At 38.3% G+C, this 13,250-nt stretch overlaps 1 protein-coding gene across 3 annotated transcripts; it reads right to left on the reverse strand.

The window, feature by feature from the left end:
- Nucleotides 1-18: 18 nt before the first annotated feature.
- On the reverse strand, nt 19-12,960 carry LOC115011375 (MAP kinase-activated protein kinase 2-like). Of its 3 annotated transcripts, none has more exons than XM_029436514.1 (10): nt 12,833-12,960; nt 7,479-7,618; nt 6,346-6,416; nt 5,378-5,457; nt 3,034-3,160; nt 2,335-2,410; nt 2,000-2,124; nt 1,483-1,568; nt 1,298-1,378; nt 19-1,060 (listed from the first exon to the last, which is right to left on the reverse strand). In XM_029436514.1, the coding sequence occupies exons 2-10, from the start codon at nt 7,616-7,618 to the stop codon at nt 920-922; spliced, it is 927 nt and encodes a 308-aa protein (XP_029292374.1). In that variant the 5' UTR covers nt 12,833-12,960; the 3' UTR covers nt 19-919. The 3 variants fall into 3 exon arrangements, with proteins under 3 accessions (XP_029292374.1, XP_029292373.1, XP_029292372.1); XM_029436513.1 differs by lacking the exon at nt 12,833-12,960 and adding an exon at nt 10,641-11,211 and having other exon boundaries at nt 1,298-1,375; XM_029436512.1 differs by lacking the exon at nt 12,833-12,960 and adding an exon at nt 10,641-11,211.
- Nucleotides 12,961-13,250: the final 290 nt, after the last annotated feature.

The following is a 13,250-nucleotide window of genomic DNA, read 5'->3' on the forward strand; positions in this document are numbered from 1 at the left end:
AAACCACGCAAAACCACAGAGAATATCAAGATATTTAATCCATAGTGAAAGACAGACATAATAATAATGATGTGTAACATTTTTTACTGTAACTCACTGTATCTCAACACCATCCAAAGGTTTACTGCCGTCAACTTTTCTTACAACGCCTCACACAACAGATCTCATGCAACTACTTTTATATGACTGCTTTCGGGGAAATTATTGCTACAAAAGCGCCAGTTGGCATCACAGTTTTATCAATAAAATTATCACCCGTCTCATGAGCATAGCAAGCTTGAATATTCCTACATTTGGCGAATAAGTGTTACATACCGCACAACCACAATTTGGAAAGAAAACTCTTATGTAGTGGTAAGGAGAAATACTTCGAACACCATGTCAGCATACCAAACAAAAGTTATGGTTTCTGGTAACGGACATTCAATAGTAACATATGAATGATGCTGGCAAACTATCTCAATAACACCCTCAAGCCAAAAAGTCAGTCTAAAAGAAAAGAGACAGAAAACAAACTGAAAACGGTCAATTGACGCCAAACAAAGCTCACTAAAATATGTACATCAGAAATATAAAAACGGTCCTAATATACAACACATAAGACGCACAATAGATTGTAGTTTACTCTAGTGAGACGATTTATGAATAACCCTTAGTGTACACACAGAATACCTTTTCAGTGCATAGAGAGCTCAAAAGTCCTTAAAGCACATTTACCAAAAGGTCTAGGGGCGTTGTTGTATTAAAATAAAACCATTTGAGGAAAGAATTTAAAACTGGTAAAAACATAGAAAACGTATGAGAGCCACTTGCCAATAAAACATTCTTCGTAAAGATCTTATTGCTAGCTTTCCCCTACTAAATCGTATGCATGTGTGTTTGTGTGAAACTGAATACCTCTTAAAACGTCTTTATTTCACTAGCCTGGAGGTTGTGTGGTTGAGTTTTTACTTTTCTTTCTTCTCTTCAAGAGTAGAGGATTTGTAGAGTCTTCGATGGTTTTGATTTTAATTTGATCATAGTCCACTCTCATGGTTTGTAGGGCATTTGTCATTTCCTCCTGATAATAAAAATAGCAATATTACTTTTATCAAACACAACCAATATGAAACCAGTATGCACAATAAACACATACAGTTTTAAGTTACTATTATATGAATTTTATTGTGAAGAGAAACAATCAGGTAGGTATGCTCAACCCACTCCTGATTTTTCAATAGATAAAAACAAATCAAGAGCGGTTTCTGTGTCTAAAGAAGCGGCAACAAAGTGACACGTGAAGCGCACCAAAACTTACCTTAACCTTCTCCCAGACATCTTGTTCCTCGTGCAGCACGCGGCTGGTGTGAAGAGGCGTTTGCGGGACCTCCACTGACTGCTGCATTGGTGAGAGAATATGGATAAGTGTCCACCAAATTTCACAAACATCTCTCAAACGCAGCAGTTGCTCAAACAGATTCAAGCCTACAGAGAGCTGCTCACATTAATCCAGGGATGGTTTATGAACTTGGTGATGTTCATTCTCTGGGTGGGCTCGGTTTTCAGTAAATGGCAGATTAGCTGCTTGGCTGAAACAGGAAATCATTATCATCATTAAATTCTCATATCTGTCCACCACTAAAATGCAAAAATTTACAGTTTTTAAAAATGACATTTTATGACACCATTTATATGAAAGTTAAATAAGGAATATAACATCAGAATGCCTCTGCAATGTATAATTGCTTAGCTTTTGTATTGGAGCCACAGAATAATATCATAACTGATAGTTACTGAAAAAAAGGAGAATATTCTGTTTATACTGTTTATCATGTCAAGACCAAAGATCACCTGGTCAGTAATGGTGTCATTACTTGTGATAAAAGGGAGAGGGCTGGTAATTGAGAAAGAAAGTATGGCGTGTCTTCCCAGGGGAAACACAAAGTAAAACAGAAAGGGAAGGAGCATTTAGCGTGACAAAGTTGCACCCATTACAATTTCCGACATGCAAAACTCTCACCTTCCTCAGACACATCGCACCACTCTGGGTTGGGGAACTCATATTGTCCATTACGGATCCGTCTTTTCATTCCTGGGGATATTGCCAGACCATGATGTGAGAAAAAGGGAGGATATCCACAAAGTCTGCGTGTAAGACAGAAGAAAAAGCTTGATGACAAATCAATTTTATTTATATTTACAAGTTCAGGTCTAGGTCTAGACTTTACTCTTCATATATTATACAGTATAAAATGAATATGATGGATCATGTAATGAAAAGCAACAATTTAGAGAAGCTTCAAAGTGAACGATGTGTTATTGCAAGATGAAAACACATCACACTGATAGACTTACAGAATATACATAATGACACCCAGAGACCACATGTCACAGGATCTGTCATACTTCTCTGGACCAAGAACTTCTGGAGCTGCCACAGTGTCAAGAGAAATTTGAATTGAAGGGGTCACTTCTGTTTCACATTAAATGCCTTTGATAATTCTACATTAAAGACAGATGACTGCAAAAACAAACACATGTAATTTAGGTAGTGTTTAAAGGATTTTCCAATAAGTTTACGGGATGTACGTTCTCATAACCCACATCACACCACAGGAAGCAAACCCCTAAAGGAAAGCATTTAACAAAGAGACTTCTACCTTTTAAAAAGCACATGTCAAAAGCGTGATGATTCAAAATCTGGTTATTAACAAGTAATTAATTGACAGTGTGAATAAAATGTCATAATGTTGTACATTGTATTTCAAATAGCATGTCCTGTGCTGTCGAAAGACATGTAAGGCTTTTCCACAGATTGTTTTATTTGCAGACACCAAAATGAAATTACTCTGCTGACACAGTTGTCGCTGTTGATATAAGGATATCAGGAGGTCTCAGTTTACAGGTACTCGCACAGTTCAACAAGACATTCATTAAAACAAAAATGCATGTTCACAGCTGCAATTCCGTTTGTCTGCATGAACAAAGCCTCTAGTGGGTCTTCAATCTTATACAGTTACTTTCACATGTAGATCCCGTGTTGTGCCGTCTTACCAACGTAGTAGGGGGTAAAACATGGAGTTGCTAAAGAGTTTAAGGTGGTGATTTCTTTGGCAAACCCAAAATCCGTCAGCTTGAGGAGGGCATCTGGCCTTTTGGAGGTGTACAGCAGGTTCTCCGGCTGAAAGAGACAGCAACAGCAATCAAGCGTCTGGAGAACAGAATTCAGATCGCTGGTCATCAACCACAAGAAAAGAAAATATAGAATTAAAACAAATAGCAAATGTACACAAATTTAGTTGAAATGTTCAGTTTGGTCTTTAATCTCCAGAAGCAGAAGTCCATTGATGAAGCAGAGGAGGCTTGCAAATAAACTTATTGTATGCTCAGTTCTCTCATTTTGAAGTTCAGCTGGTGACAAAAGCAGGCATACCCTGCAGTTTACTCTGTTCAGGGACATCTGTCGCATGTTATTCTCATCTCTGTCTCGACCTCAGTTCTTGTCAACTTGTAATGTCCCGCACTGAACCTTAGTTTAAGTTTCTGCAATGTATTCATTGTTTCCTGTTTTATTTTTGATATACTCACCTATCCTCTCATTTAAGTTACATTCACTTCCTGCCTTTGAGTATTTTCTGCCTACCTTGCAAGTAAATAACTTTTCTTATCAAAAATGTGCCATGCAATGGAATACTAAGTTAAAGCAGCTTTGGGCAGCAGCATCTCTTCTCACGAGGCCGGTGAACAAGTCACAGAAAGCATCGGAAGCTTCATTTTTAATAAAGAACAAGAAAGCCTCTTCGGACGGAGAGGTCTTGAAAGGTGCAATGATGTTATTGAAAACACTGTTCTAAGACGAGAAGAAAGATGCCGATGTGATCTCCACTCTCTCCGATGTTACAAAGTTATCATTTGAAGATGTGACAGTTAATGTAATGTAACTGTTAATGTACACTTTTTACAGAAGTGATACTTTGTGCTAAAATATAACTGGTGTGATTTTGAACAAAATGCTACAAATGTTCTCATTCATATAAAACTGTCAATAAATATATTTACAAAAATATCAGATGTGATAACTCTGACTATCAAATGTTAAAATAGATTGAAAACATGTTCCTACCAGTTTCCTACCATGGTAAATAATTGTTAATAATCATTGTGAGGAATAATTAACATTAATATGTGATTAGTCTCTTCACATATTAATATTTATTATGATTATTAATGATAATATCATTAAAAGGTGCAACTATGTTATTCAGGAGGTTTCTATCAAACAAGTAGCCCTTCATATTATTCAGTACCCTTGAAGTAGCTCTCAGTATCAAAAAGGTTGGTGACCCCTGCTCTTCCCTATTATTCCCCCAGTCGTTACACAACTAAAAGCAAGCATGCCATATAAATTAAGTAATCTTTAACATCTCATCTGGTGACTCCACTCAACTGGCATTGCGCATAATAAATAATAATAATAAATTGTATTTATAGGCACACTTTTCATTTGAGTAAAACAAAACTCAAAGCCTGCATACATCTAGTTATCCTGTCGTTGCCTGTTATCTCGCCTAAAGCCTAATGTTTTCCCCCTCTCCCCTGCAGTTCCGCTTGCTCTGACTCCCTGTGTCTTGGCCCTCGTCGGGTCAGCTCTGCTTACTTGCCCTGAAGTGCTGCTCGACTCAGCTATCTCAGATCCCACTCCCGACCTGCCTACCTCGGCCCCAAACTTCCCTTGCCCTAGCCTCAGTTCCTGGTTCACAGCTACCAGCCCGAGCTTCCCCTGGTCTGCACCCTCAATCAACTCAGTTTATTTACCAACTGTTAAAATACAAGTACAATCATAAGACAGACTGGCGATATGTGAAATGGGACATCCTGAATAGAAGCACAGACACTAAGCAGATAGTATTAAAATAAATGTTTACTAACATGGTGTGGTGGTGGTCTAGTGGCTTCCAAATAGAAAAAAATAACTAACTAATAAATGGTCCCTAAGCATTTATTCAATCAATCTAAACATTGGCTAAAATAGCTAAGATACAATAAATAGAGACATATTGTAAGTGGAAATAACAGTACAATTATTAAATTGATTTCAGAGTAGAATAACTAAATATATTTATTAATATAATAAATAAAACAATTGAGAGGTCCCATTTTCCATTAGGTGCTGTCCAATCGTCCTATTTCAGCCAACATTCATTGTTAAATTCTTAAATTTCCATGTGCCATCTTGTTTTCTCCTGATTGTTCTTAATAATTAGCTCTTGTTAAATTGGCAGTAGCCTAAAAGCACAAATAACAATTTGACTCACCGATTTTACTTATCTCATGTTACGTTCAATAAAAACAGTCCACTGCTGCAAGTTTTGACTCAAATACATGCAGTGAAGATTACCTTGATGTCTCTGTGAGCAATGTTGATGGAATGCAAGAAATTAATGGCTTCTCCTATACTTTTCATGATGTCAGAGGCCTCTGAGTAAAAAAGAAAGTGAAGAGAGATGAAATGGACATGATGGAATTCAAACACAGAGATGCAGATTAAATTAGACATTCAGCAACACATTTTGACATTGTTAAAGTTATAATCCTTTTACATTTTCATTAAAACAAAGCCTGTTTTTGATTGTATTTTGTGGTTGGCTTTTTTTTATTTTTAGGAATAGCACATATATTTACATTCTGTAATGACCTCTTTACAAAGTATTTACCATTGCAAGTAGTAAGAGTTCACTATTCTTGTGCAGGATTCAAATTGCCTTGACAGGAAACAAGACATGCATATAATCCGGTGCCACTGATTTTCTTGATTACTCAATTAATCTTTTGTCTATAAAATGTCAGAAAAAAGGTAAAATGTTCATTATATTTTAAAGAGAGCAATGTGATATATTTAGATTTGCTTGTAATGTGACGGTTTTTAAGTTAAATACCATAAATGATGAGCAACAGCAAATCCTGACATTTAAGCAGCTGCAACCAGAGAATCTTTGGCATTTTAAGCCTTCTTTTTGTCAGCAAATGAGCTTTAAACATCGCAGGGAGATAACTGAACAATGAGAGCAAGGGGACCAACTCTTTGCTTTGCTGTTGTATGGAAAACCACTTGCAGTTTTCGCTCATTATTGATTGACTTCTTTATCAAAACAACATACTGTAAGTATGTTTGGCTGCCCTGTAAACAGACACACCAGTTGTTTTACTTCTGTATTCCTGACAAAATAGCTTCTCAAGGAGGATTTGTTGCCGCCAGAATCCAGTGACCTGTGGTAATAAACCACACTTGCTGTGGCGCCAAATCAACCAGGACTGAAATATAAAGGATTGTAACTTTAACTTGCTTGAGAAATAATAATCCTTTACCTCTTTCTGTAAATGCATGTGCATGATTCCCTCTGTCTTGGATATGACTGAACAATTCACCTCCATCCATGCTGAAAACAAAAACCGAAAAATGAAGAAAGTACCGTAAAATGAATCTGTAATCTGTACTCTTAATGAAAAACAATTCCACCTGGTTCACCCAAGATGGTCACACACGTGACAGCAGATGGTTACATAGTAGCCCTTAAACAGCCTTTGTGCAACCTGAGTGAACTGTTGTAGAAAAGTTGCTTTCGTGGTAATACATGTAAAGACGCCTTTCTAAATCCTTCACTCTTGGCATGCTTTATGTTGGGAGGCTTTGCTCTGGACGTCTTAAGGCTAAGACCTTGTAAATGTTTCTGACTCCCATGGTAAAGTCAGGACCAAGGGTCACACAAGATAGTTTTGTGATTATATGTGATACCGTATGACGTGGGATACATTGTATAAGGCTGAGTGAATGTAATCTGGCCAGATTTGTGTTGTAATAAACGTATATATTCATGTAAGGATAAACGAGGCTCATCTAGTTATTCTTTTATTCAAGTGAGCGAAGATCAGTTTGACATCAAGTCGACATCATTGAACATGAGTTCATGCCCTCATGATTCCTCAAGAATGAAATAAAAGGGTGAAGGAAATGTAAGTAAAAAGCTCTTGATCAAAATCTAAAAAGCTGGAAACTGGAAACATACACACAGATGTGACCATTTACCACTCAGTCATCTTTAGTCACTTTTCTTGTTCACGGTCAGGTTTCAATTATGACACCACCTTAATCATATCCCATGCAGCTTTGAGAAAAAATGTGTTCTTTCGTAACATTCGAGATGGCTGTACATCAGGCTGACAGACACCTGCCTTATTATATTCGAGACAAAGCAGCCTCTGTCTGCTTTTTATTACTTTGTTCCCTGAAGTCTTCTGGAAACTCACCTCAGTGGGTGAGCATTAACAAAGCTGACTCCTCCAGCACACAGAGCAGAAATACAAGCCTCAACTGCCAGGAGCCATTCAAAGAAGGAAATCTAATTTAGTCAACATGTGTCACTTCTTAAGACCACACATACATTATTGGCTCTAATTGTGTGTGTTTGCATGTGTGTGTGTTTGTGTGCAGAAGAACACACCACTCCATCACGATGAGGAGACACTTCCTGCCATGGTAAAGATTCTCATAAACATCTATGATGGGTACAATGTAGGGGCAAGTTGACACCCTCCAGTGGAGCTCAACCTCCCGCCTGGCCTCTGGACAATCCTGCAGCATCTGAAACACACACAGCAGAGGAATGAACAAATCCCGAAGTGTGACAAGAAATTAGTTTCAACGCAGTCGTGTGACCCTGCTTTGGGTTATATAGGTTCATATTTTTGTTTGTTTTTAGCTGAATTAAATACAATTATAGGGAGTTGTTTTTAAAACTATGGGGATCAGACCCCAAACCTGTAAAGATACTTTTATCACAGGAAGGCTTTGCCTCAGTTGCAAAAAGAGCTGCTTTGTCGATAAATCGATGGAAAATTAATGACGTAAAAGTAATCGGGAACTATTTTGATTGGCGATTTGTCATTGTTTAAGCAGATTTAATCCTTTTCTTTGTGGTAGATGGTGGTAGACTTAACATCTTTGAGTTTTGGACTGTTGGTTGGACAAAATATAAAAAATGTATTATAATATTATAATGAATTATAATGGAAATTGATCACTATTTTCTGACATTCTGACAAAATTAAAATAATAATTAGCTGTAGCTGAGATGTGCCACCTCACCATCGTCAGTGGGTGGTGTAGTCTATTAGTCTGCTGCTTCTCCTTTAAACTTAGCTGTTGTGGGTTAGAGAGCATACTAGGTTCTGGGCAATTCATTGGGAGAAGATAATTTATACTTAATTTATATTTAATTTAATTTTAATATATAAAACACATTTTAATCTTGACATTTAACAATCTACTTTTTATGATAGCTAACACCCATTGATGTATGTGGAGATATGTATAACCACCGTATGTACAGAGAGAGGTGTTTCAATGGATGTGGACAATTTTGCGATTTTGGGTGTAGAACAATCGGAATACCTTTACTACTGAAGACATAATGTATCATCATAAGTCATCTGAACTCCAGTTGCATTCCTCTGTGATATTTCACTACACATATTTGTCTGGTTTAGAGTCTCCTTTATCAAACTCTTACCGAGGACCTCAAAATGTGATTTACTATTGTACATTATCTTGACAGGATTAGTCTGACTCTTACACTGTATATCATAATAAAACCTGAGATAAACTGCTTTCACTAAACCTCAGAAATGTTAGTGCACTACTTAATCAAGATCTAACAGGGTGTAGCTGTAGAAGATGATGGTTTAAAGAATCAGACTTGGAAGATATATTTTACTGGATGTTAAACTACATCTTTATGCTTTGGACACTGGCACTTCTTGTCGGTCTACTTTACGTCAAACTCTAGCAAAAAGGTGTCTAAACAAACTGCACTGAACCTAACTAACACACTAAACAAGTGTTTTTCTTTTCAATAAAAAATACCATATAACTGGTGTATCTCTAGCAAGAAATCATATCTGAAGAATGCAAATTAGAAGGCACAGAAACGTGGAAGCGGACGTTTGATTCTCATCAAAAAATTTAGTAACTGAAGTCTACGCAAATATGCGTCTCTGCAAATAACAATCACACACTTGTATAGAACAGACTGTAGGTCTGGAACATAGTTTGCTAGTTTCTCCATTCTGTTTACCCATTTCAAAACTCCTTCACTGCCTAATGAAAGCTGAGCATGTGCTTTCTGAATGACACCTTGTGTACCCCATCAGACACCATAATCTCTCAGCTATCTCGGGCCTCTCGCATGAGGCTACTTTTAGACACAGGCATGTTCCCCTCTCTCTTTCTGGTGGGCAGCGTTTGGATAGGAAAAGTCAACACTCCTCTTTCAAAACAGGCACCTCAAAATTGTAGGCCAGAGGCCCTCGCTGCTGTACAATATATCATTTACAAACTGTGGAACAGAAATTAGACCCTCACAAAACCAAAGGTTGTGTACAAACCCCTAAATTGACCTGTTCCCATGTTAAAAGAAATCTATAACTCATATCTGATGTCAACAGTTACCCCCCGCATGAACTTTGGCAGTGCTCAACTCTAGCTCTAAATACTGCCTGTCACTCAAAATGCACAAATCACAACAGGTACCCTATAGTTAGATATGCATCACACATGCCTTAGGAGTGACTAATTGATCCAGAGGACTACAGTTAGGTAACATATTTTTTTGATCTCTCTCTCTACTAGCTTAAACTGAGATTAAGAATGTGAAAACATACAGTCTTGAGGAGAGGAAAGAAAAAACAATGTACGCAAAGCAGATTTCTTATCAAACATAACAGAGAGGGATTTGATAACTTTCAACTGGCTGGGCTTGACACATCCTGGGCTCACCCTTGACTGAACTTCCTTTGAGAATGTGACAATGTGGACGAACAACGTCATTGCACGATACTCATCATTAGCCAGGCTTTGATCCCATTTATGGCACACAAATCAATCATGTAAAACAGGTTTTAGAGGTTTCTAAGAAAACATGTAATCATGGAAATTAAGATAATAAGTAACACACCTAAGCCCAAAGGACCAGATAAGAACCAAATACGCTATTGGGCTAAGAATAGTTATTGTGTTTTATCCTTCTGACAAATTGTACAAATATATGATGCCTCCTGAGGTTGTGCATTGGTTGATTGATTTTTACATATTTATATATACATATATACATATATACGCATATACTTGTATATATATATATATTTCCAACTATAGAAATCCATATCAGCAACATTTAGAAACCATGCACACAACATGAACATCTTTTGAACCACATTCCACATGTCTGGTTCAAATGCCAAAACGGTGCTCACCACTTGTGACACATCCTGAGCTGCAAACAAAAACATCCATCTGAATGACTCAAACACAAACACATGTCTTGCTCCATAACTCAAATCAATATCAAATATCTTTCCCACAATGCTACCATTTATAATAGGCCTATTCGAGACAGATAACATGCTCCGCTATCTTAACTAGACAGTATAATAATAACAATATAACACAAGGCCTATAGATTTCATATTTATATTAAATAGCAACAATTTGGGGGAAAAGAAGAGCAAAATTACTTTATTTCTGGTTAACAGATGTAGAGACACGAGCAATCTATATTATAATACAATTCAGTAACATGATTAAGATAACAGTAGGCTATGTTTACCTTTAGTGCAAACTTTTCTCCACTCTCTTTGTGGAATATTTCCAACACTCTGCCATTTATCCCCATCCCGAGCACCTGACTTGTTACACTGTAATCGACTGTTATTACATTCCTTTTGATTTGAAGAGGGTTGTTAAAAGGTTTCACAAAACATTGTGGGAAAGGAGCAGAGTTCAGATTAGGCAGCTGTTGGATCGGGAAAGCCGGCTGGAGCTGATTCGACATGTTATCTAACGGCAACACATATCCGTCCGATAGATGCGCTTCTCGTCTTCTCACTGAAAGTAGTGGCTTGTTTACTATCTTAGCTACAGCTGTAATGTTGTTGTCCTTCTCTGGTATTAGCCCACCGCTAGCCAGGATAGCTGGACAGCTCTCACTCAAGTCCTCCACAAGCAGCGGTGACTGTCCAGGAAGTCAACTTTCAACTGAGATTCTTCACAGACTGACAGTTTAACAACGTGGCCCGGAGTTCAAACCGTGTAATATTACTTCATAATTAAAATTACACCCATCTGTCAAGGGATAAACAAATGACCAAACTTCCGGGCTGAAATGGTGGATCTCACTCTTACGGTCTAACAGGGGCGTGCCAAGGGAAAGGAGGGTAGGGGCACCCTCACTACCACCCACCTGCCGCTCCAAAATCCTGAGTTATGATTGGTTGATTGCCATGTTAGAGGGAGGAAAAAAGAAAACAAATTAAACATTTTCTGAAAAATAAGTCAGAGATCAGAGTCAGAAGTTGCATTACCTGAATATTTTCCCATCATTGACATGCTTTTCAAATAATGATTGAAAAATCTCATGGCTATCCGTCATTTTGACTGGATATCAACACTGATAGCGATCTACCGTCACTATAAGGAATTCACAGCGTGTGTCCTCTATTCCACTCTCCTCTCCTCACTGTGAGGAGCAGTGCCGCTGCTGCTGGATTTCCTCCCAGTGAAATGAGTGCTGTCAGGATGCGGAAATTGTTACGCTTCAATTACCCTATGTACCCTGATCTGCAGCACCTTATCTTTTTTTCTTAGATTTTTAATTGTACTGGCACAACATAAGTACAACCACAAGTACACTGACTGTCTCCTGTGATTTGTTCGCTTTATTGCAGAATAGTCGGGTGTTTTCGATTACATTAGTCACAGGTCAGATGACTTCTGCATTCCAAGCTCATGTGGCCAGCCTTCAAGCATCCAAAACAGAGTCCTTTTAGGAATGAAATGTTCTCCCTTTGAGAAATTGAATTCAAGGACAACTCCGTAGATGTTATGGGCTGCTTTGGCATCTTGGGTACTGTGTACGACAAGCCTCTTGATTTGATTGATACGGGTTTCCGTTAGATAAAATAGCCTTGAGTAAAACTGTTTTAAAACAAAGACAAAATAACCATAACCTATTGTAACGGTACGATCAAGACAGAAGGGAGGTGGGATTCAATTACACGACACAGATAAATGTTGAATGGAACTGGTCTTTACTGAAAACTTTGCAGTTGCTATGGTACACGCATAGACAGTTGAACATACAAAGTATCAAGGGGTAATCCAGGAGCAGAGTCGGGTTACGGAAACAGGTTTGGTACACGGGCAGATACTCAGCGTAACAGCACAGCAGACAAGGATCAAGCAAGGGCAGAATCGAGTCACGGAAACAAAGTCGAGGAAGCCGGGGAATCAAACGCTTGGGAAACAGGAAGACGGTACTAATGCTGGAACTCTTGACATCGAAGTACGAAGACAAACTGGCAACGAGAGACAAACAAAACAGACTCTATATACACACCAAGAAGTGAGAGGGAACGAGACACAGGTGAGGACACTAACGAACAGATTGGGAACACCTGGGGGTAGGAAGTAGAAACAACAGAGAACAGGTAATTAACAAAATAAAACAGGACGTACAAACGCAACACAAAACATCTAACGAACAGGCCGAGACCTAATACCTATTACTGGCTCATATCTACTTCCTATAAGAACTGGGCCACACCGCTTACCTGTACCTGAGTGTGACAGCTTTCTCGCTGAACTGTGACAGCTCACACTTGTGTGGTGTCCACACAACGTTGCTGCTGCAGCGCTGCCTGCCAGCATTGAGTTTTCCTTTGTTAATAGCCATCATTTCACTGATCATTATGACTGGAGAGATTTAAATATATTATAACTGAACAAAAAAATGGTGATTACCTGATAACTGACCCTCTTAGGAACAGTGCTAATTCCTAACGCACATGAACATCCTCTGCTTTAACAGCAGGCCATCCAATTGATTTGTCCACATAGGCTGTTGCTATTCTGTGTTCATTGCAAAAGTGTTCTTTCAAGAGACCTTTTGCTCTCTGACACCTTGTTGTGGTGTCATATGTAGGCAGCTTCGTACCAGCTCTCTGGGCTGCCCCCTGGTGTATTGTTCCAGAAAACAGAAACAGTCCTGAAAACTACTGGTCCCCCCTTCAACAAAATGTTCAAAAGTCCCAATAAAGGAAATACAATGGAGAACAAGATACAATGGATCACATGAGGTAATGTCTGTTTGTGGTTAAGTAGTTGAAACGTGTTGTTGCACAAGCATTGTGGCGATTTCATTCTGCCTTGGCATGATTCC

This window comes from Cottoperca gobio, chromosome 7, assembly GCF_900634415.1.
Source record: "Cottoperca gobio chromosome 7, fCotGob3.1, whole genome shotgun sequence".
Taxonomy (NCBI): domain Eukaryota; kingdom Metazoa; phylum Chordata; class Actinopteri; order Perciformes; family Bovichtidae; genus Cottoperca; species Cottoperca gobio.

Excerpts from the sequence above, each read along its gene's own strand:
- LOC115011375 (XM_029436512.1), bottom strand. The coding sequence starts at position 10,865 with ATGTCGAATCAGCTCCAGCCGGCTTTCCCGATCCAACAGCTGCCTAAT. Across the intron at positions 7,619-10,640 it reads GAGAAAAGTTTGCACTAAAG|ATGCTGCAGGATTGTCCAGA; the intron begins GTAAACATAGCC and ends TGTGTGTTTCAG. Across the intron at positions 1,379-1,482 it reads TAAACCATCCCTGGATTAAT|CAGTCAGTGGAGGTCCCGCA; the intron begins GTGAGCAGCTCT and ends TCACCAATGCAG.